Source organism: Saimiri boliviensis, chromosome 14 (assembly GCF_048565385.1).
Source record: "Saimiri boliviensis isolate mSaiBol1 chromosome 14, mSaiBol1.pri, whole genome shotgun sequence".
Lineage (NCBI taxonomy): Eukaryota > Metazoa > Chordata > Mammalia > Primates > Cebidae > Saimiri > Saimiri boliviensis.
Window position 1 is genome coordinate 14,066,307 of NC_133462.1, and position 20,852 is coordinate 14,087,158.

At 50.9% G+C, this 20,852-nt stretch overlaps 2 protein-coding genes across 10 annotated transcripts; one reads left to right on the forward strand and one right to left on the reverse strand.

Moving 5' to 3' along the window:
• Window positions 1–930: 930 nt before the first annotated feature.
• On the reverse strand, window positions 931–11,097 carry ZNF576 (zinc finger protein 576). 9 transcript variants are annotated; one of them, XR_012513827.1, is made up of 4 exons: window positions 10,557–10,631; window positions 10,197–10,296; window positions 7,497–8,325; window positions 931–7,023 (listed from the first exon to the last, which is right to left on the reverse strand). XR_012513827.1 is itself a non-coding variant. In XM_010332489.3 (3 exons), exons 2-3 carry the CDS (start codon window positions 10,279–10,281, stop codon window positions 7,898–7,900), a joined length of 513 nt encoding a protein of 170 aa, XP_010330791.1. In that variant the 5' UTR covers window positions 10,282–10,296; window positions 11,060–11,097; the 3' UTR covers window positions 931–7,897. The 9 variants fall into 9 exon arrangements, 8 of the variants coding, with proteins under 8 accessions (XP_010330791.1, XP_010330790.1, XP_074242381.1 ...); XM_010332489.3 differs by lacking the exon at window positions 10,557–10,631 and adding an exon at window positions 11,060–11,097 and having other exon boundaries at window positions 931–8,325; XM_010332488.3 differs by lacking the exon at window positions 10,557–10,631 and adding an exon at window positions 10,794–10,991 and having other exon boundaries at window positions 931–8,325; window positions 10,197–10,293.
• A 226-nt stretch (window positions 11,098–11,323) lies between these two features.
• On the forward strand, window positions 11,324–20,846 carry IRGQ (immunity related GTPase Q). Its single transcript, XM_003944513.4, has 3 exons — window positions 11,324–11,396; window positions 12,017–12,548; window positions 14,294–20,846. The coding sequence occupies exons 2-3, from the start codon at window positions 12,019–12,021 to the stop codon at window positions 15,633–15,635; spliced, it is 1,872 nt and encodes a 623-aa protein (XP_003944562.1). The 5' UTR covers window positions 11,324–11,396; window positions 12,017–12,018; the 3' UTR covers window positions 15,636–20,846.
• The last annotated feature ends 6 nt before the right edge of the window (window positions 20,847–20,852 follow it).

Genomic DNA, 20,852 nt, shown 5'->3' on the forward strand with positions numbered 1-20,852 from the left:
GTGAGACTCCATCTACAAAAAAATTAAATTAGCTGGGCATGGTGGTACATGCTACTCAGGAAGCTGAGGTAGGGGGACTGCTTGAGCCTCAGAGGTTGAGGCTGCAGTGAGCTGTGATTGTGCCACTGTACTCAATGCACTCCAGCCTGGCAAGAATTTGTCCCAACAAAAAATTTTTTAAAAGCATTGAAGGGAGATCTGTTCTGGAGGGTGGTTGCAATTTTAGAGTATAGTCCTTCCTGGAAAGGTGACAGATCTAAAGGGGGTGGAGAGCCACGTACATCAAGGGGGAAGAGTACTCCAGGCTGGAGGAGGCCAGAGCTGTGGGGATGAAGTCAAAGGGTAGCAGAGGACCAGCTCCTTACAGCCTTGCCAGAACTTGGGCTTGGGCTGTGAAATGGGAAGTACTAATTCATAATTCACAGAAGCTTGGCACCAAAGCTATTTGGAAAATAGAAGCCTAATTATAATAATAGCTATCATTTACTGAGCATTTACTGGGCAACCAGCCCTGTTCTAAGGCACTTTACATGTGTTAACTCATAGAAGCTTGGAAACTAAGAATCTTCAAGAATAGAACCTGAATTACCGTAATGGCCATCATTAAGTCAGCGCTCATGGTGGACCAGGCCCTGGGCTCAGTGCTTTATGTGGACAATCACATCAGATCCTTAGGGACTGTTTTTGACTCATTCACCCAACAATGATTTATTGAGCACCTATGAGATGGCAGGCATTGCTCTGGGAGTTGGGAATACAGCAGTGAACGCAATGAACAAAAACTCCCTGCCTTTGTGGAGGTTATAATGAGGAAGACAGTAATCATGTATTTAAGTTAAATATACAAAGTATATGGAATGTAAGATAGTCATAAGTGCTATGGAGAAAAAGGAACAGGGTAGGAAGCTTGTGTGTGTTTGAAGGTTGCAATTTTTATTTTATTTTATTTTATTTTTTTGAGACGGAGTTTCGCTATTGTTACCCAGGCTTGAGTGCAATGGCGCGATCTCAGCTCATCGCAACCTCCGCCTCCTGGGTTCAGGCAATTCTCCTGCCTCAGCCCCCTGAGTAGCTGGGATTACAGGCACGCACCACCATGCCCAGCTAATTTTTTGTATTTTTAGTAGAGACGGGGTTTCACCATGTTGACCAGGATGGCCTCGATCTTTTGACCTCATGATCCACCCGCCTTGGCCTCCCAAAGTGCTGGGATTACAGGCTTGAGCCACCGTGCCCGGCCTGAAGGTTGCAATTTTAAGTAGAGTGGTCAGGGAAGGCTTCACTAAAGTGACTGAGAAGAGACCTAGAGAGGGGCAGGAGTGAGCCTTGTGGCTATCTATGGGGACAGTAAGTGCAATGGCCTGAGGTGATAGTCCACTTGGGGTGTTTGGGAAGAGGACACAGGGCCACTAGGCTGGAAATGAGAAAGGCAGAGGAAGATAGGTAGAAGATGAGGTCAGAGAGCACCAGAGAGCCAGCCCATAGGGGCCATATACTGACTTTGGCATTCTCTCCAAGTCCTCTTAATAATTGGAGTGCTCATAATAATCCTTAGAGGCTACTTTTATGACCTTTTATAACTGCTATGACAGCCCAGGCACAGTGACTCAATACCTGTAATCCCAGCATTTTGGGAGGCCAAGGCCAGGGGTATTGCGAGGTCGGGAGTTCAAGACCAGCCTGGCCAACAGAGCAAAACCCCATCTCTACCAAAAATACAAAAACTTAGCCAGTTGTGGTGTGTACCTGTTGTCCCAGCTACTTGGGAGGTGAATCACTTGTACCTGGGAGGCAGATTTTGCAGTAAGACGAGATCACACCGCTGTACTCCATCCTGGACAGTAGAGTGAGACTTTGTCCCAAAAAAAAAAAAAAAAAACCCAGCTACAACAGAGGCACAGACAGGTTGAGTTACCTGCTAGAGGCCACACAGCCAGTAAGCAGAAGAGCCCTGGTTTTTACCCAGACAAATGGATGCAGGCCCATCCACTCTTAGCTGCTAAGCCACACACTAGAAATAACAGTCTAGCACCCACAGCCACCATTACATTACATTACATTACGTTACATTATGTTACATTACAGAGTGTAGCTAGTCTCTACAAAGCTATTGCGTTTAAAAAAACATGGTTTTTAAAACATTGGTTACCATCGTTGAAAAATGGGTAATTTCACATTTAAAAAATGGAAGTTTCTGGACACTTGGAAATTGCGCGATCTGTTTCGCTGAACCCCCATCCCACTGGGGCAGTAGTTTGTTGGAGCTGAGTAGGAGTCACTTTCTGTAGGGGAGGTATTCACTCTTATGTGCCCAGTTGCCACTGTCTCACATCTGTACACCCCACACCCTGCCTGCTTGGTCCAGAAAAGCTTTTTTTTTTTTTTCTTTGAGACGGAGTTTCGCTCTTGTTACCCAGGCTGGAGTGCAATGGTGCGATCTCGGCTCACCGCAACCTCCGCCTCCTGAGTTCAGGCAATTCTCCTGCCTCAGCCTCCTGAGTAAGCGGGATTATAGGCACGTGCCACCATGCCGAGCTAATTTTTTTTTGTATTTTTAGTAGAGACGGGGTTTCACCATGTTGACCAGGTTGGTCTTGATCTCTCAACCTTGTGATCCACCCGCCTCGGCCTCCCAAAGTGCTGGGATTACAGGCTTGAGCCACCGCGCCCGGCCCAGAAAAGTATTTAAAAAAAAATTTTTTTTTTTTTAATGTTTTTAATTTGTTTGTTTTTAGATGCAGTCTTGCTCTGTCGCCCAGACTTTAGTGCAGTGGTATGATCTCGGCTCACTGCAGCCTCCACCTCCCGAGTTCAAGCAATTCTTTTTTTTTTTTTTTTGAGACGGAGTTTCGCTCTTGTTGCCCAGGCTGGAGTGCAATGGCGCGATCTCGGCTCACCGCAACCTCCGTCTCCCGGGTTCAGGCAATTCTGCCTCAGCCTCCTGAGTAGCTGGGATTACAGGCACACGCCACCATGCCCAGCTAATTTTTAGTATTTTTAGTAGAGACGGGGTTTCACCATGTTGACCAGGATGGTCTCGATCTCTTGACCTCGTGATCCACCCGTCTTGGCCTCCCAAAGTGCTGGGATTACAGGCTTGAGCCACCGCGCCCGGCCATCAAGCAATTCTTGTACCTCAGCCTCCTGAGTAGCTGGGACCATGGTGCATGCCATCACCCACGCTAAATTTTGCGTGTTTTGGTAGAGATGGGTTTTACTATGTTGGCAAGGCTGTTTTCGAACTCCTGACGTCAAATTATCCTCCTGCCTCAGCCTCCCAAAGGGCTGGGATTACAGGCGTGAACCACCATGCTTGGCTAGCATTTGCATCTTTGGCACCCATTACAGGATTTCAGACCAAAGCATTTTTCAAAACCCACACTTCTCGTCCCAGAATCTCCAAACCTGACATTGATCCACTTTGAACTGAGACTTTCCTAACCACTATAGCTTCACGTCATAGAACCTCAGAATCATCAGCAGAAATTCTGGGCTCATTAAAACAACAATGTCTTAGTCCATTTGTGTGGCTGTAACAAAATACCTGAGACTGGGTAATTCATAAAGAACAAAGGTTTAATTCTCATGGTTCTGGAGACTGGGAAGTCCCAGGTCAGGGAACCAGCAGATTTGGTGTCTGATCTAATTTGGCCTGGAGTTCGAGATCACTGGAGGCCTAGAGTTCGTTTGAGATCAGCTTCTGCTTCCAAGTTGGTGCCTTTTTGCTGCAGCCTTACATAGTGGAAGGAGGCAAAAAGGGATGACCTCTGTGTCCTCAGATGGTAGGAGAGATGGAAGGGGAGAGGGCCTACCTACTTCCCTCGGGTCCTTTTGCAAGGGCACTTATCTTGTTCATGAGGGCCCTCATGAATTAACTGTCTCCTAAAGGCCCCACATCTGAATACTATCATATGGGGTCTTAGGTTCCCAACATGAATATTAGGGGGACGCATACATTCAACCACAGCACAAAGATAAGCATGATCATGGGTTTTATTTCCTGGAGCAGCACCCCATCCCATCTTCTGCCATAAGACAGGATTTCTAAGGACAGATATAGAGAATTTCCATCCATTGGCAAATATTCTTAAGGATCACGAGAGACACTAGGAATCAGGAGTTGGGTCATTCAGCCAGCACCCCTTCAGGATTTGGAACCAGGCCAGGCATTCCCCAAAGAGGATTTAATACAGGCAGTAGTTACACAGGTGGAAGGCTGAAAGTCAGCCAGGCACAGTGGCTCACACCTGTAATCCTAGCACTTTGGGAGACCAAGGTGGGTGGATTGTTTGAGCCCAGGAGTTCAAGACCAGCCTGGACATGGTGAAACCCCATCTCTACAAAAAATTAGCCAGGTATCGTGGTGCACACCTGCAGTCACAGCTACAGGGAGGGAGGCAGAGGTGGGAGGATCATCTAAGCCTGAGGAGGTCAAGACTGCAGAGAGCCTTGATCTTGCCACTGCACTCTATCCTAGGTGACACAGTGAGACCCTGTCTCAAAAATAAAAAAAGAGCCAGGCGCGGTGGCTCAAGCCTGTAATCCCAGCACTTTGGGAGGCTGAGGCGGGTGGATCACGAGGTCGAGAGATCGAGACCATCCTGGTCAACATGGTGAAACCCCGTCTCTACTAAAGATACAAAAAATTAGCTGGGCATGGTGGCACGTGCCTGTAATCCCAGCTACTCAGGAGGCTGAGGCAGGAGAATTGCCTGAGCCCAGGAGGCGGAGGTTGTGGTGAGCCGAGATCGCGCCATTGCACTCCAGCCTGGGTAACGAGTGAAACTCCGTCTCAAAAAAAAAATAAATAAATAAATAAAATAAAATAAAATAAAAAAAGGCCAGGTGCAGTACAATCCCAGCACTTTGGGAGACCCAGGGTGGATCACTGGAGTCCTGGAGTTCAAGATCAGCCTGAGTAACACAGTGAAACCCTGTCTCTACTAAAAATATAATAATTAGCTGGTTATAGTGGTGCACACCTGTAATCCCAGCTACTCAGGGAGGCTGGGGTTGCAGAATTGCTTGATCCTGGGAGGTGGAGGCTTCATTAGGCCAAGATTGTGCCACTGCACTCCAGCCTGGGAGACAGAGCGAGACTCAAAGGAAAAAATTTAAAAATAAAGAGTGCACAGTTTACTGACATGATGGCATTGGTGGTGCAGGTTGGGCTGCAGGAGTCATGCTGACACATTTTGAGATCTCCATTTGTTATTCAAGTGGTTATATCTTATGTCTGGGGTTTAGTCTGCAGATAAAGATGTGGAAGTCATCAGTGATGCTATTTAGAGAATCTGTGATGTCTGGAGAGAACAGGAAGCCCGGGTGTACTTGGGCAGGTTGCTATCTCGGGAGCGCATGTGGGATTAGATCCTTAGGTTTGGGTTTAGGGGAACCACTGTGGGGGTAGTGTGAAACTTCTGAGCTTTTACCAGGAGCCAGAGGAAATATCTGGCTTTCCATGAAGTTGGTATTTTGAAAAAAAGTGATGGTCTACTAACTCCAACCAGTCTCCCCATAAGTGACCCTAGCAAAGAGATCCAGGGTAGTCCTGCCCCAAAACACACACACACACCCTCTACCTACCTACCTACCTACCTAGTAAAAGTGGGATTTCCCAAGATGGAAATTCCTGCTTTTCCAGACTCAGTAGATTGAATGTCTTATTACTTAGACCAGGGGTAGGCAAACTTCTATAAAGGGCTAGATGGTAACTATTTTAAGTTCTGTAGGCCATAAGGATCTCTGTTGTAACTACTCATATCTGCTGTTCTTGGCAAAAGCACTCATCAACAATACATAAGTAGTGAGTAAAAAACTGTGTTCCAATAAATTTTTTTTGAGACTTGAGTCTCACTCGTTGCCCAGGCTGGTGTGCAGTGGCATGACCTTGGCTCACTGCAACCTCCGATTCCCGGGTTCAAGCAATTCTCCTGCCTCAGCCTCCCAAGTAGCTGGGACCACAGGCAGACACCACCACACCTGGCTACAGTAAAATTTTATTTGCAAAACCAGGCAGCAGGCTAGACTGGGCAATAGTTTGCAGACCCCTGTCTTGTTGCATGTGACAGAGACCCAAAATAATGGTGGCTTAAATAAGATAAAAGTTTATTTCTTAGATAGCAATATGAAAGTGGGCTGGTATGGTAGTTTTCTATGAAATTGACCAGGGACCCAGGCTCCTGCTATCTTGTTGCTCTGCCATCCCACGTGTTGCTCTTGTCCTTACGGTCTGAGATGGCTGGATACCGTGTCTGTATTACAGTTAGGAAGGTGGAAAAAAGGTATGTTCCTTTCTTTTTTCTTTTTTAAATGGAGTCTTGCTGTGTCAGCCAGGCTGAAGTTCAGTGGCACAATCCTGGGTTACTGCAACCTCTGTCTTCCAGGTTCAAGCAATTCTCCTGCCTCAGCCCCTCAAGTAGCTGGGATTACAGACCTGTGCCACCACGACCAGCTAATTTTTGTAGTTTAGTAAAGACGGGGTTTCACCATGTTGGCCAGACTGGTCTCGGACTCCTGACCTCAGGTGATCCACCCGCCTTGGCCTCTGAAAGTATTAGGATTACAGGCATGAGCCACCGCACCCTGCCACCCCTTTCTTAAGCTTGAGCATTCTACCCAGGAATTTAGCAAGAACTCAGTCACATGGCCACATCTAGCTGCAAAGGAATCTGGGAAATGTAGTCTTTCAGCTACCATGTGCCTAGCTAAAAACTGATAGTGATCAGTCTACCACATCCACCTCACCTGTGAGCTTTAAAAACATCTCTCCACATAAACAGAGTCTACCAGTGTTATATTCAGGGCATTGACCATTGGTCTGCAGGTGCAGGGCAGGTAACTAAGGGGGTAATACTGGCCTGATGGGACTCATCTCCAGTTGAGGGTGACACCTACTGCTTGCTCCAGCCTGTTGTAGCTTCTGCCCTGCCCCTGCTGACAATGTCAGCCTGGGTTGGGCCTTTCAAGAGAGCTGAAAATAGGATCTTAATGAGAAATCTCCCAGTGTTGGCCAAATAAAACCTGAAACAGAAGGCATCTCTGTTTGATTCCAAATCAGTTTCCCCACAAGGCAAGGCCAACTCTGCCCTGAGTTCTCCCACCTGCCCACACCCTTATGTTCTCTGGAAATTCCCACTCAAAAGCCAGAACTCCCGGTTTAGATATTTTAATATGGATGTTTTGTTTTTAGATACTATTCCCGTTAGCTTATTCATACCATTTCACCTACACATATGAAAAAATATTTCATGACTAGAATGATATCCAAAATTATTTAAACAAGGCATAAATTATCAGGGGACTACTGCCATCCAGTGCCGTAGCCCCTCTAAACGAGAAGGGCTGGCAGGGGGTGGGAATTGACTCAAGGACTCGAATTTCCACCCCCATTCAATTGGGGTCCAGCTCTCAACTTTGCTGCCCCCTCCCCAAAGGCCCAAGTTGCCCCACATCTGGAACTCATCCAGTGGCACTACAGGCCAGCAACACCTTACCTTCCCTGCCCTCATTCAGGCAAAGGTCCAGGGCAGTTTGCTCCCACAGCCCATGGTATCCATCTGGGAAGAATGAAGGGTTGATGGCACAATCCACAGCTATGTGTTTAACTGGGAATTAGGGAGACACAAATCATTTCTCTCCCGTACTCTCTTCCCATTTTTTTCTAAACAAAAGATCTCATTATTGTCTGATTTCACCGTCTCCTGAAGACCCTGTGTCCTCCAAAGACTGAAGCTCTAAATGAGAATCTTCTGGGTCCTCTTTATTAAGGGCCATCTGCCCTCCCAGGGTAGGGAAGCAAATCCCTCAGGGCCCCCAGAGTTCCTGCACCCCATATGATGGGTGGGTCTCATGGGCCACAACGCCACCTGTCACCATGGAGAGGCTTAAGCTGCACTCAGAGCTCCCCCCGGGCATGCCGAATGTAGTGTTGATGCAGCCCTGCTTCCTGAGCAAAGTCCTGACCACACTCTGTGCAGGCAAAGGTGCCAGGAGGGGCTCGGGCCTCATGCATCTGGCGGTGCCGCCTCAGAGAAGCAGCCTGCCCAAAGGTCTTGCCACAGTCAGGACAAGGGAAGGTGGGTTGGGCAGTAGTGGTTGCAACCGGTGGGGTGGGCTTGGCGGCTGGACCGTGGCTGCGCTGGTGGGTGATCAGGGCTTTGGAAGAGGGGAAGGAGCGGGCACAGGTGAAACAGATGAAGAGGACCCCCTGCAGCTTCTGGGCCACGAAATCCGCTGGGTGTTCCCGCTTCATGTGACGCTCCTGGAACTTGGAATCTGCGAAGGTGATGAGGCAGCGGGTGCACTTTGGGGCTCCCAGGTGGCCTGAGGGATATGGGAAGAGGTCAGGGGAGGCCAGGGGGAGTCTCCAGAACCTCTCCTGAGCCCCAGAATCACACCAGCAATTAACACTGGGTATGCTATGTGCTAGGTTCTGTGCTAATGCTGGACAGCCACACAGGAGAACTGTTCTTGGACCCATTTTATGGACGAACAAAATAAGATTCAAAGAGATTAGGAGGCTGAGGTGGGTGAATTACCTGAGCTCAGGAGTTCAAGACCAGCCTCGGCAACACGGTAAAACCCTGTCTCTACTAAAATACAAAAAATTAAGTGGGCATGGCGGTGTTCACCTGTAGTCCCAGCTACTCAGGAGGCTGAGGCAGGAGAATTGCTTGAACTTGGGAGGCAGATGTTGCAGTCAGCCGACATCATGCCACTGCACTCCAGCTTGAGCGACAGAGTGAGACTCCATCTCTGCCCCCACCAAAAAAGAGGTTAGGCAAGTTGCCCATAGTCATAAGGCTAGGAAAGGAAATGGTGGAGCCCAGAGTCAGCCAGCCCAATAGAGGGGTCTGGTGATTACCGCCCAACGTTTGGAGCCAGACTGCTCAACCACTTCCTAGACACAATTAAACCAGTTTCCTTATCTGGAAAATGCACTAATAACAGTATCTACTCCATAGGACCACTGGAGGGAATAACTGAATTGCTACATAGTTGTTTGCAATGGTGACTAATGATACAGACAAATGCAGCTCGACGTCCAGGATCGGCCCTGGTACTCACAGCTAGACCTTGGTGTTCTATTGAACATAAATAATTTCACAGAACATCAAGGACAGCCAAGGCCACGCTGTGACAAGAATGAATCAAGACAAGACTACATCATCACAATGTCTGAACACAGACAACATATGAATGCAGTCCAAGCAGACAAATGACCAAACTTCCTCCTATCCTGGCTAATGTGAATGTCTGCTGCTGCGTTATCAGTCAGAATTTGAGCCTCACCTTCTTCCTTCCTCCTCCTGCATAAGATTTATTAAAATAGCCAATCATAGAATTGCCCCTGCTTCCTGGTGGCATCCAATCCAGAGCCAAACAACACTTTTGCTGGAATCTTTTCCAAAACCACCACCCACAAGCCCAAATCCTATGTCGTTTTTAACACTTAGTGAGTCACCCCACAGTTCTCCCATGGTGTGTGTTCTTCATTGCACTGAGCGATAAACCCAGCGTGTTCAACTGCAGTGTGTTCCTGGTAGTCTCTGGCTCAAGGGCAATGAGACTACAGCTCTTGTTGGAAATACCTTTCTCTGCCTCGGTTCCCAGTTTAAAGGGCCTATTATTAGAAGGACTGAATGTGATAATGAATGTTAAAATCATTCATAAGAATAAATACTCGTGGCACATAATAAATCAATGAGCAGGAGATATTGCTATTACATCTCAAACTGGCTACCATCATTGACAACCAGCTGTCCCCTTTGCTGCAGTTAATCCCATAACCGCCCTGTGAAGTGGGTAGTGCCAGCCTCTTTTGACAGACAGGGCAGCCAAGGCCCAAGTTACACTGAAAGTCTAGGGCAGAGTCAGAACTAGGATCTTGGGGCTTCTTTCCCAGTAAAACTATTCTTAGCTACATCTCCAACCCCCCTGTCCTGGAAGCCACCTTATTCCTCTGAATGCATAAGCATCGCAATCTTGCTTATGCGGCCAGAGGAGGGTGAGTACTCTGGCCACAAAAGCAGGTGTAAGGAGAGGCACTTCCTTCTAGAGCAGCTTAGGGGCCATTACAGCACCTTCTCGACAGGTGAAACTCTGTGGTGCCTTGGACACTGAAGTGCCACAGAGATCTTAGCGTCAGCTCCTGCACCCCACCCTCCTCTAGCCAACCAGCCATGTGTACTCACAGATGCCGCCTCCTGGGCTCTGGGGACTTCTGTCCTTGGGTGAATCCTGCTGCTCCACGTTCTTTTCAGGGTTCGGGTCCTCCATGGTGTTGGGACCCTTCTAGTCAAGAGAGGAGCGTGCATGAGTGAAGCTGTTCATTTGTTACCAGCAGAGGGCACCCTAAGTCTATGACCTTTGACATCACCAGAGGCTCTCCTTGCCTGTCTTTGCCTCCCACGACATACTCTCTCCTTGAACTCTAATTGGTGGAGTTCTTGTTAAGAGAAGCTTCAAATCTCCCAAAAGACTGGACTTCCCGGGTTTGGGACTCCCCTAGTCTTCTCACTGGTGTGACCTATGACCTGCTGCATCAAACTCACTGAAGTCAGCATGGGAGCCTTTATCTTTGACAGCAGCGTCATCCCAGTCTCAGGTGTCTTGGGGCAGGTAGTGATACCCACCCTTTATCCCAGTTCTTCCCGGGAAACATCCTCTGACATCCTGTGATTTTTGTTCCGCCCAGAGCCCCCGCCTCCCACGCGCGCTTGCAGCCACTATCCCGCTACCCGCAAGCGCTGCCTACAGGTTCCTGCTCCCAGGCCTGTTTTCCTCCGTACAGCAGAGGGCTGCCTTTCACTGCGCCTGTCAGTCTCTCGCCACAGCGCCGCCACCCAGAGAGAAGTGGGATAGGGCCCACTCAGTCTCAGGGTTCCCCGTGGTTTCCGCGCCCTTTCGCCACATAAGTCTCTCGGAGTCGAGAGCCCGGATTTGCCATCCGGCAGTAGCACAGTTGCACCAGCCCGGTGCTGAAAATAACCAGAGGGGTCCTTCTCTGCACTAGGGCGCGCTATGATGACGTTACAGCCCCCTGTGCGGTAGATACCTAAGCTTTTTGCGCCTGAATGAGTAGGCGCTCGTGGCGCGCAGGCGCGTTGACTCCCTCATTGTTCTAGGTCCTGAGGCCGCGGAAGAGGGGCTTGCTCACTTTGGCCGTTCTGCGCAGGCGCTGCGAAGGTCTAGTTCTCTGCAGTCTCTCTTCGAAGACACACCCCCTTGGTTGAGGGAGTGACGTCAGGTTAAAGCCACCGGGACGCGTGCCGGCATCTCTAAATCACGGCGTTCTGGCCTCTTCGGCCTCCGTCTGCCGCGGCCCGGGGTCGAGTTCTCAGCGACTGACCCACCGCCACCGACTGCGCTCTCCCGTGGGTCGGCTCCGCTCGGTTGGTGATTTGGAAGGCGGAGGGGGGAGGATAAAAATAACAGTGCGTCCGAGGGAGGAGGGACCGGAAGCCAGATTTCTGAGGTTTTATTTTTATTTATTTATTTTTGAGAGAGGGCCTTGCTCTGCCGCCCGGGCTGGAGTGCGGTGGTGTGATCATGGCCCACTGCAGCCTCCCAAGTCCTGAGCCTTCCGAGTAGCTGGGGCTACAGGCGCGCGGCACCACTCCCGGCTAAATTTTATTTTTTATAGGCACAGGGACTCTACCAGCGAGTCCCACATGTTACCCAGGCTGGTCTCGAACTCCTGGCGTCAAGTGATCCTCCCGCCTCGGCCTCCCAAAGCCTTGGGATTACAGGCATGAGCCACCACGCCTGATTTTTGAGTTTTTGAAGCAGAAAGGGAAACGTTTCCATCTAGAAAGAGGGTGGACAGACAGGACGCCTGGGATCCCGGAGGAATAGCGTCTGGGCTCTGGATTTTTTAGGTCCCGGAGAGTGACGCTCAAGAATCGAAGGAGACAGAGTGAAGGATTGAGGCCTGGGTTCCGGGTGGGGCGTCTAGGAAAGAAAAAGGCCAGGTGTTCCCTGACCCGGGTTTTCTCCGCCCGTTGCTTTCCAGCCATGCCTCCGCCGCAGGGTGACGTGACCGCCTTATTCCTTGGGCCTCCGGGCTTGGGAAAGTCTGCGCTGATCGCAGCGCTGTGCGACAAGGATGTGGAGACACTCGAGGCCCCCGACGGACGGCCGGACTCCGGGGTCCCCAGCCTGAGAGCTGCGGGCCCAGGCCTTTTTCTGGGCGAGCTGAGCTGCCCACCCGCAGCGCCGGGGCCCTGGGCGGCGGAAGCCAACGTGCTGGTACTGGTGCTGCCCGGACCCGAGGGGAACGGCGAACCCTTGGCCCCAGCCCTGGGAGAGGCAGCCCGGGCCGCCCTGGCCCGAGGGACGCCTCTACTGGCCGTGCGGAACCTCCGTCCCGAGGATTCACAGAATGCCACCCAGGCCCGTGATCAGACTGCAGCTCTGCTGAACAGCGCTGGGTTAGGAGCCGCGGATCTGTTTGTGTTACCGGCGAACCGCGGCAGCTGCGACGGCTGTGAGGAGCTAGAGCGCCTCCGGGTGGCACTGCAGAGCCAGGCAGAAGCGCTGAGGAGGTGAGTGCTGGCTTTCTGGCTGGGACCCTTAGTTGAGACCCTATGCACCTAGGTCCTTTTTGAGGTCCGTGAGATCCCTCCCCCAGTGAGTTTGAGGCAAAGCTTAACTCTATTATTCTTTTTTTTTTCTTTTTTCCCCTCAGAGACAATCTCGCTATGTTGACTAGGTTGAATGTGAACTCCTGGCCTTAAGCGATACTCCCACCTCAGCCTCCCAAAGTGCTAGGATTACAGTCTCGAGCCACCATACTCAGCCTTTTTTTGAGACAGGCTGGAGTGCAGTGGCACAATCCTAGCTCACTGAGGCCCTCCACCTCCTGGGCTCAAATGATCCTTCTGCCTCAGCCTCCAGAGTAGCCAGTACTACAGGCTGCAAAATAGGATCTCACTGCTTCCCCAGGCTGGTCTTGAACTCCTGGCCTCAAGCCATGCTCCCACCCAGGCTTCCCAAAGCCTTAGCATTAGAAGGGAAGGGCTTAACACTTTATCTGTTGGGGCCCTGAGGCTCATTTTTCCAGGCCCTGGCCCAACCAAGGTGATCTGCCCGCCTTGATCTCCCAAAGTGCTGGAATTACAGGCCTGAGACACCGTGCCCAGCCCCCTGGAAGATTTTATCTGAAAACTAATCCTTGAGCCGTCCCCACCCTTAGCTTGGTTTTCAAGCGACCTCGGTTGCCCTAAAGCCATACCCCCGCAATGGGTGTTAATATATTATTTTATTTATTTATTTATTTGAGATGGCGTCTTACACTGTTTCCCCGGGCTGGAGTGCAAAGGTGCGATCTCGGCTCATTGCAACCTCTGCCTCCTGGGTTCCAGCGATTCTTCTGCCTCAGCCTCTCTTGTAGCTGGGATTACAGGCGCCCGTCCCCACGCCCAGCTATTCTTTTTCTCCTTTTGGGGGGATATTTTTAGTAGAGACGGGGTTTCACTATGTTGTCCAGCCTGGTCTCAAACTCCTGACCTCACAATCCGCCCGCCTTGGCCTCCCAAAGTGCTGGGATTACAGGCGTGAGCCACGGCGCCTGGCCTTTGAGCATTATTATTTGGGGGCGTCCTCATCCACCTCCTTTCTCCAGCTCCCTCTCGTTTCTGTGCCCACTTGCTGGCAACCTCCTGAATTGGCTCTCCCACCTGCCAGCCTCCTCATTTTCAGACTTTAAAATGAGATTCAGAGAGAGGCAATTCCTTGTTCGAGTACACTCTCATCTTTTTTCCTTAGCCTCACCTGCCTGGGTGACTACCTTAGCCACTCCCCCTTAGTAAGAACTAGTGGATGAGATTTCTCCCTTTATTGACCCTCCTTAGGCCCAACCTCTGAAAAGAGTGCCTTTGGGGACTGGGTCTCAAATAGTGCTTAGACAGACACATTGATTCTCTGTTCTAGGCCCCGCCCTCTTTGAGCTTTGTCCCGCCCAGCACAGCTGACCCTTGGGAAAGCCCCGCCCCCAAATACTCTATTCCATGGAAGTCTTAGCCCAATCCCCATTTTAGGCTAGGGTGGGGACTCTGACCTTAAGCCCACCCATCCAATCATCAAGACTCCATTATTGCTTTAAGCCCCTCCCGTATCATCATGGCCCCTCCCCATCTGGTTTCTATTTGCTGTGCAGTCAGGCCCCTTCCTTTCCTACCGCTGCTCCACTCTGGGATTATTCGGAAAGCTCTGCCATTGTCATCATAGCCCAGTCCTTGTCACCCAGCCCCTCTTCTACCCTTGACCCTGTCCCTTCTTGTCTCCACAGGCTCCTGCCACCGGCCCAGGATGGTTTCGAGGTGCTTGGTGCAGCAGAGCTGGAGGCTGTGCGCGAGGCCTTTGAGACCGGCGGCCTGGAGGCTGCGCTGTCGTGGGTACGCTCAGGCCTGGAGCGCCTGGGCAGTGCACGGCTAGACTTGGCCGTGGCCGGCAAGGCTGACGTGGGCCTTGTGCTGGACACACTGCTTGGATTGGATCCTGGCGACCCAGGTGCTGCGCCTGCTTCGGTGCCCACGGGACCCACTCCCTTCCCGGCCCCAGAGCGCCCGAATGTGGTGCTCTGGACTGTGCCTCTGGACCCCGCGGGCACTGCCACCACCCCCACTGCCACCTCCCACCCTTCGCACTACGACGCCCTCATCCTCGTCACTCCTAGGGCCCCCACTGAGAAGGACTGGGCCCAGGTCCAGGCCTTGGTGCTACCAGATGCGCCTCTCGTCTGCGTGCGCACAGACGGTGAGGGTGACCATCCGGAGTGTGTGGGAGAAGGCAAGACGGAGAAACCCAGCAGCCAGAGCTTAAAGAACGCAGGCGGAGGGGGATTGGAGAATGCACTCAGTAAGGGAAGGGAGAAATATAGCGCTGGATCGCAGAAAGCAGGCAGTGGGGAAGGTTCTGGGAAAGCTCGCAGCGAGGGTTTGCAGCAGGTTGTTGGCATGAAGAAATCGGGCGGTGGGGACTCAGAGCGGGCCGCCGTGTTAAGCCCGGAGGACGAGACGTGGGAGGTGCTGGAGGAGGCACCGCCACCAGTGTTCCCCCTGCGACCTGGCGGACTCCCAGAGCTGTGCGAATGGCTGCGGCGAGCGCTCCCCCCAGCCCAGGCAGGGGCGCTGCTGCTGGCGCTGCCACCAGCGTCTCCCAGCGCTGCCCGAACCAAGGCTGCGGCACTGCGGGCCGGGGCGTGGAGGCCAGCTCTGCTGGCCAGCCTGGCGGCGGCGGCAGCACCACTCCCAGGACTGGGCTGGGCATGCGACGTAGCGCTTCTGCGGGGTCAGCTGGCCGAATGGCGACGGGGCCTGGGGCTGGAACCCGCGGCGCTGGCTCGACGTGAGCGAGCTCTGGGCCTGGCTCCTGGGGAGCTGGCAGCGCGTGCTCATTTCCCAGGCCCGGTGACGCGCGCTGAGGTGGAAGCAAGGCTGGGCGCGTGGGCAGGTGAGGGCACTGCTGGGGGCGCAGCACTGGGCGCGCTCTCCTTTCTGTGGCCTGCTGGTGGTGCAGCAGCGACAGGTGGCCTGGGCTACCGCGCGGCTCATGGCGTCCTGCTGCAGGCGCTCGATGAGATGCGGGCTGATGCCGAGGCGGTGCTGGCACCCCCTGAGTCTGCACAGTGAGGGGTGGGATGGGGGCCGGGCTCTCCCAAGTTTCACCTCAAGGGGAGGGGGCTTGGGAATCCAGATTCTGGCAGGGGATGTCTGGGCTTAATTCTGGATGCTTGAAGGGGATGTGGACTCTGACTTCTAGCTGGGATATGTGACTTCTCATCACCTGGATTCAGAGAGCCTGGGGGACAGGAATTCTGATTTCTTTGGGAACCATGGTGCATGACATCCAGACCCTTCAGTCCTGAAGGGAGTTGGTGGCCGGGACTCTGGAAGGGACTATGCCTTTGTCTCCTAGGGAGTAGAAACTGGAGTTACTGGATGTTTAATCCTCCAGTGGAGGAGGGTAGAAGTCCTGTTTCCTAACTGATGGGGAGGTGTCCATGACTGGGACCTGAACTCCAGTATAGGGGTGGGAGACCTGAGCGCCCCAGGGAGCTGAAACTCGTGGGCTTCAGAGCCTCAGGGAAACAGGGTCTACATTTCTCTTGGAGAAAAAGCTTGCACACAGGTCCCCAAGGAATAGTGGGCTTTGAATCTTTATGGGGTTGAGGAGGCCTCTGGGGTCTCAGCCTCCTGGGTTCCAAGATGGCTGGGAAACTTGGTTCCTAATTCTTGAGTTGGGCGAGGGCTGCATCTGGAGGAGGGCTTGTGAGAGAAAGCTGGAGACCTTTTGATCACTCCCGGGGAGTAGATGGGTTTCTACTAACTGCCCTCCAAAAGTCTGTTTGTGGAGACGGTGGTCCCACAAAAATGAGGTGAGGTGGCTAAGCAGTCTGGGCATGGTGGGCTCTGAGAGTAGCTGGGGACCAGGAATGAGGCCTTCTGGGTGTGGAAGGGCAGGAAAGCATACCTCAGAGATAGCTCCTGCAAACCTTGTGTTGGGATCCCGGCAACTGCCTTTGTGAGTGTGACTGGGAAGGGATATAACTGCCTTCACTTTCTAGGTGCTGAGCAATTCAGATGATCTCTGGGGAGTCTGTTCCTCTGTCTCTTTTCTTTAGGGATTTCTATTTGTTTTTGGCCTCAGTTTCTCCTGTCATTTAACCATAACCCTTTCTGGCCTTAGTGTTCTGTGCACCTTCCTTTTTGGAAGAGCCGCTGTGCTGCTGCACTGGTCCAAACCCTTCTGTGTGGCTCCCTCGGGTATCTCCAAGAGGCTCTGCTTTCTGGTGTACGTAGAGGGTGCTGCATTGAGCCAGGGGCCCACCAAATGGGTGGGCAGGCATTCGAGACCATGGGAATATGCCAGGAGTGAGTGAAGCAAAGGCAGAAACCACAGTGCCTGGAATGTTCTAGGCTGCTAGCTACATGTAGGGGGAAAGCTGCAGGTTACAGAATTCTTCAGCGTCAGAAACAGAAAAGGAGGATCTGAAAATCCAAACGAAGTCCAGAGGGCAGGCTTGAGGCCCAACAGCACACAGTGAGGCCCTGCAGGTCTGGCCCTTGCCTGTTCTCATTCCCTGCCCCTTCCCACTCCCATCCAGCCTGATAAGCTTTCTTTTTTTTTTTTTTTGAGATGGAGTTTTGCTCTGTTGCCCAGGCTGAAATGCAGGGACATGATCTCCGCTCACTTCAAGCTCAGCCTCCGAAGTAGCTGAGAAGACAGGCATGGCCCACCACACCTGGGTAATTTTTGTATTTTTAGTAGAGATGGGGTTTTACCATGTTGGCCAGGCTGGTCTTGAACTCTTGACCTCAGGTGATCCACCTGCCTCGGCCTCCCAGAGTGCTGGGATTCCTGGCATGTGCCATCGTGCCCACCTGATTTTCCTTGTGCTGCCTGAGTGGCCACCTCGAGTCCTGCCTGGAAACCCTTGTCCCTGCTGTTCTCTTTCCTACAAGGCTCCGCTCACAGCTTCCTGTTCTACTCTGAAACCTACCTTCCTGTGACTGGCTCAGTCAGATCTCAGCTCAAATATCCCCTCAAAGAGAACTTCCCCTCCCTGGACACCCTGTCTGAAGTAGCTCACATCCCTCATTATTCATTCCGGCCAGTTGAATTTCCTTGTAGCAATTATTACTGTGAAAAAGATCTTATTTATTTACCTGTTTATCGGGGTTTGACCCATTGCCTGTCCTGTTCTTTGTTCCCCCAGCATCTAGAACAATAGCTGCCTGACACAATAGGTGCTTGGTAACTATTTATTATGATGATGATGTTAGAGACAGGGTCTTGCTCTGTTGTCCAGGCTGGAATACAGTGGCATGGCCGAGATTCACTGCTACCTCCAACTCCCAGGCTCAAGTGATTCTCACACCTCTGCCTACCGAGTAGCTGGGACTATAGGTGCACACCACCAAATGTTTTGTAGAGACAGGTTTTGGTTTGTAGCCCACACTAGTGTTGAACTCCTGGCCTCGAGCGATCCTCGCACCTTGATGGGAGTACGGGTATGAGCCACCACACACCCAGCCTAAATGTTTGTATCATTGATCAGTGGCAGAAGTAGGATTGGAATTTAGATTGTTGATCTCTTGCCACAAGATAGGAAAATGGAGCGAGATGGGGAGAAACAAGCATTTAATGGGAGAGAACGCCCTTGTCCAAGGTCAGGGGACCTGGGAAACAAGCATGGCTTTGCCGCCGTCACTGTGTGTGACTTGGACAGTGCCTTACTTTCCCATCTGTTAAAAGGAAGAGCTAGAGAAGAACCTTAAATAGTTTTGAGATCCTGTCTCCCTTAAAAGCTGAAGACGGGTAACTGATCCGAGGGCAGAAACTTGAGGGATGGTACCACCGTCTCCAGCTTGGACTCCCACCACTGACACTGTTTGTCCCGTCAAAGTTGAGATATCCACCGTGGGGAAGAGCGCTTTGTTCTGTACTGAATGGCTCCAGGCATTTTCATGAAAGCTCTTTCAGCTTTAGGGGAAGAATATTCATCCATATCTATAATATCTAGTACACTCCTTTATAGCCCTCATGTTAGGGTCTAAGCCCTGGCAATCAGGCATATCACCCATGTGATGGAATGGGAGGGCTGCAGGGCAGCACTGTCCAGCAGAAACAGAATTCAAGCCACATATGTCATTTTAAGTTTTTTGTGTGTGTGACAGTCTTGCTCTGTCACCCAGGCTGGAGTGGGGTGCCATGATCTCAGCTCACTGCGATCTCCTGGGTTCAAGCGATCCTGCCTAAGCTTCCGGAGCAGCTGGGACTACAGGCATGCGCCATCACACCTGGCTAATTTTTGTATTTTAGTACAGATGGAGTTTCACCATGTTAGCCAAGCTGGTCCCAAACTCCTGGCCTCAAGTTATCCACCCACCTCAGCCTCCCAAAGTGCTGAAATTACAGGCAAGTTTTCTAATAGCCACATAAGACAATTAAAAGGAAACAGGTTAAATTTATTTTAATATGTTTTACTTAACCCAGTATATCCAAAATAGCATTTTAGCATGTCATCGATATTTTTTAAATGAGTTATTTTGCATTGTTTTATGCTGTCTTCAAAACCTGGTGTATATTTTAGACTTACACCACATCGCAATTACCATGATACATTTTCATCTGAAATGCTTGACCTGTGTTTCGAACTCATAAAATTCGTATTTGGAGAAGTAGATTTACATATCCCAGTTCCAATTATATAATAGTTTTCCAAAAACTGAAGTGGGTGTCAATTTTTTTAAAGTAGAGATGGGGGTCTCATTAAGTTGACCAAGATGGTTCAGTTTTTGTTTTTTTTCAGGCAGAGTCTCACTTTGTCACCCAGTCTGGAGTGCAGTGGTGTGACCTTGGCTCCCTGCAATCTCCACCTCCCAGGTTCAAGTCATTCTCTTGCATCAACCTCCTGAGTTGCTGGGACTGCAGGTGTGTGCCACCACGACCAGCTAATTTTTGTTTATTTTCAGTAGAGACGGGGTTTCACCACGTTGGCCAGGCTGGTCTCAAACTCCTGACCTCAGGCGATCCACCCACCTCGGCCTCCCAAAGTACTAGGGTTACATGTATGAGCCATCACGCTGCCACCAAGCTGGTTTTGAACCCCTGGCCTCAAGTCATCCGGCCACCTCAGCCTTCCAAAGTGTTGGGATTACAGGCATGGTCTACCATACCTGGCCTCAACTGTTCAATTAAAAGTAAATAAAACTTAAGATTCTATGTCACATTGGCAATAGAACAACATTTCAAATACTCAGTAGCCATGTGTGATCAGTGACTACAGTGTTGGACAGTGCAGATACAACTTCCATCAGCTGGAAATTCCGTCAGCCTAGCTCTTGGGGCAGGTAGTCCTTCAACTGACTTGAGCATGTGACTCCACAAATGGCCTCTACCTCATGTGGTTATGGTGGGAATCAAGCGTATGTATTTACATACATGCAGATAACACGTGCACACACTCATAACATAGTGCACCCTTTCTTGAGAAGCCTGACACACTGGGAGCTCAAACTTGAGTGCCACCCAGCCCTGGGCATCACCAAGATGGCTCTAGTCTGGGCGCCTTTTGTCTCATCCCATGCCTTTGCTCAGAATGTGCCCCTTCTTTTTCTGCGACTTGGACACCGTCTCTGATTTGGTCCTGTCTGACATCACTGCTATATGCTTTGCTGCTCTAAATTTCTTCTGCCCTCATGCCAGCAGGAGTCATGCCAGAGATCATATCTGAGAAAGCAAGACAATTTTGTGTGTGTGTGTGTGTGTGTGTGTGTGTGTGTGTGTGTGTGTGTGTGTGTCTGTGCCCATAGAGGAGTGCTGGTTGTGTTGATACAGTTAGTTGTATATTGGATGTGTTTATATAGTTGTATATATTGACACCCTTGAGTGTTAAGGCTCTTTGTGAGGGTGTTCACCTTTTAAATCATGACTTTCAATGGGATTGAATTTTAGTCTTTGTGAAGACATAAGGTTGTCGATAGGCATCTGTCTCTGGGAGCATCCAAGCAAAAAAGACTAAGACTCTCGTGTAGACAGATCACTGGCTGCCATCAAAGTGTGTCTGTATGGCACCACAGGGCTGGAAGACTCTCAAAGGCAGGAATTCAAGGAAATTGATGATGAATTTTGGAATTGCCCTCAGAAGCAGAATGGGCACGGAAAACTTGGGTGAGTGGGCGAGACAGCCTCATCGCCACAGCAGAATTCCATACATTCCTGGATAATGGTGGAGGGGTTTGTGTCCACTGCAGTGGGGAACCATGAAGGACACATCAGAGATATGGTTGGCCTGTGGTGCCCTTTGGAGGAATGAATAAAAATAAATAGAAATCCTATTGTGT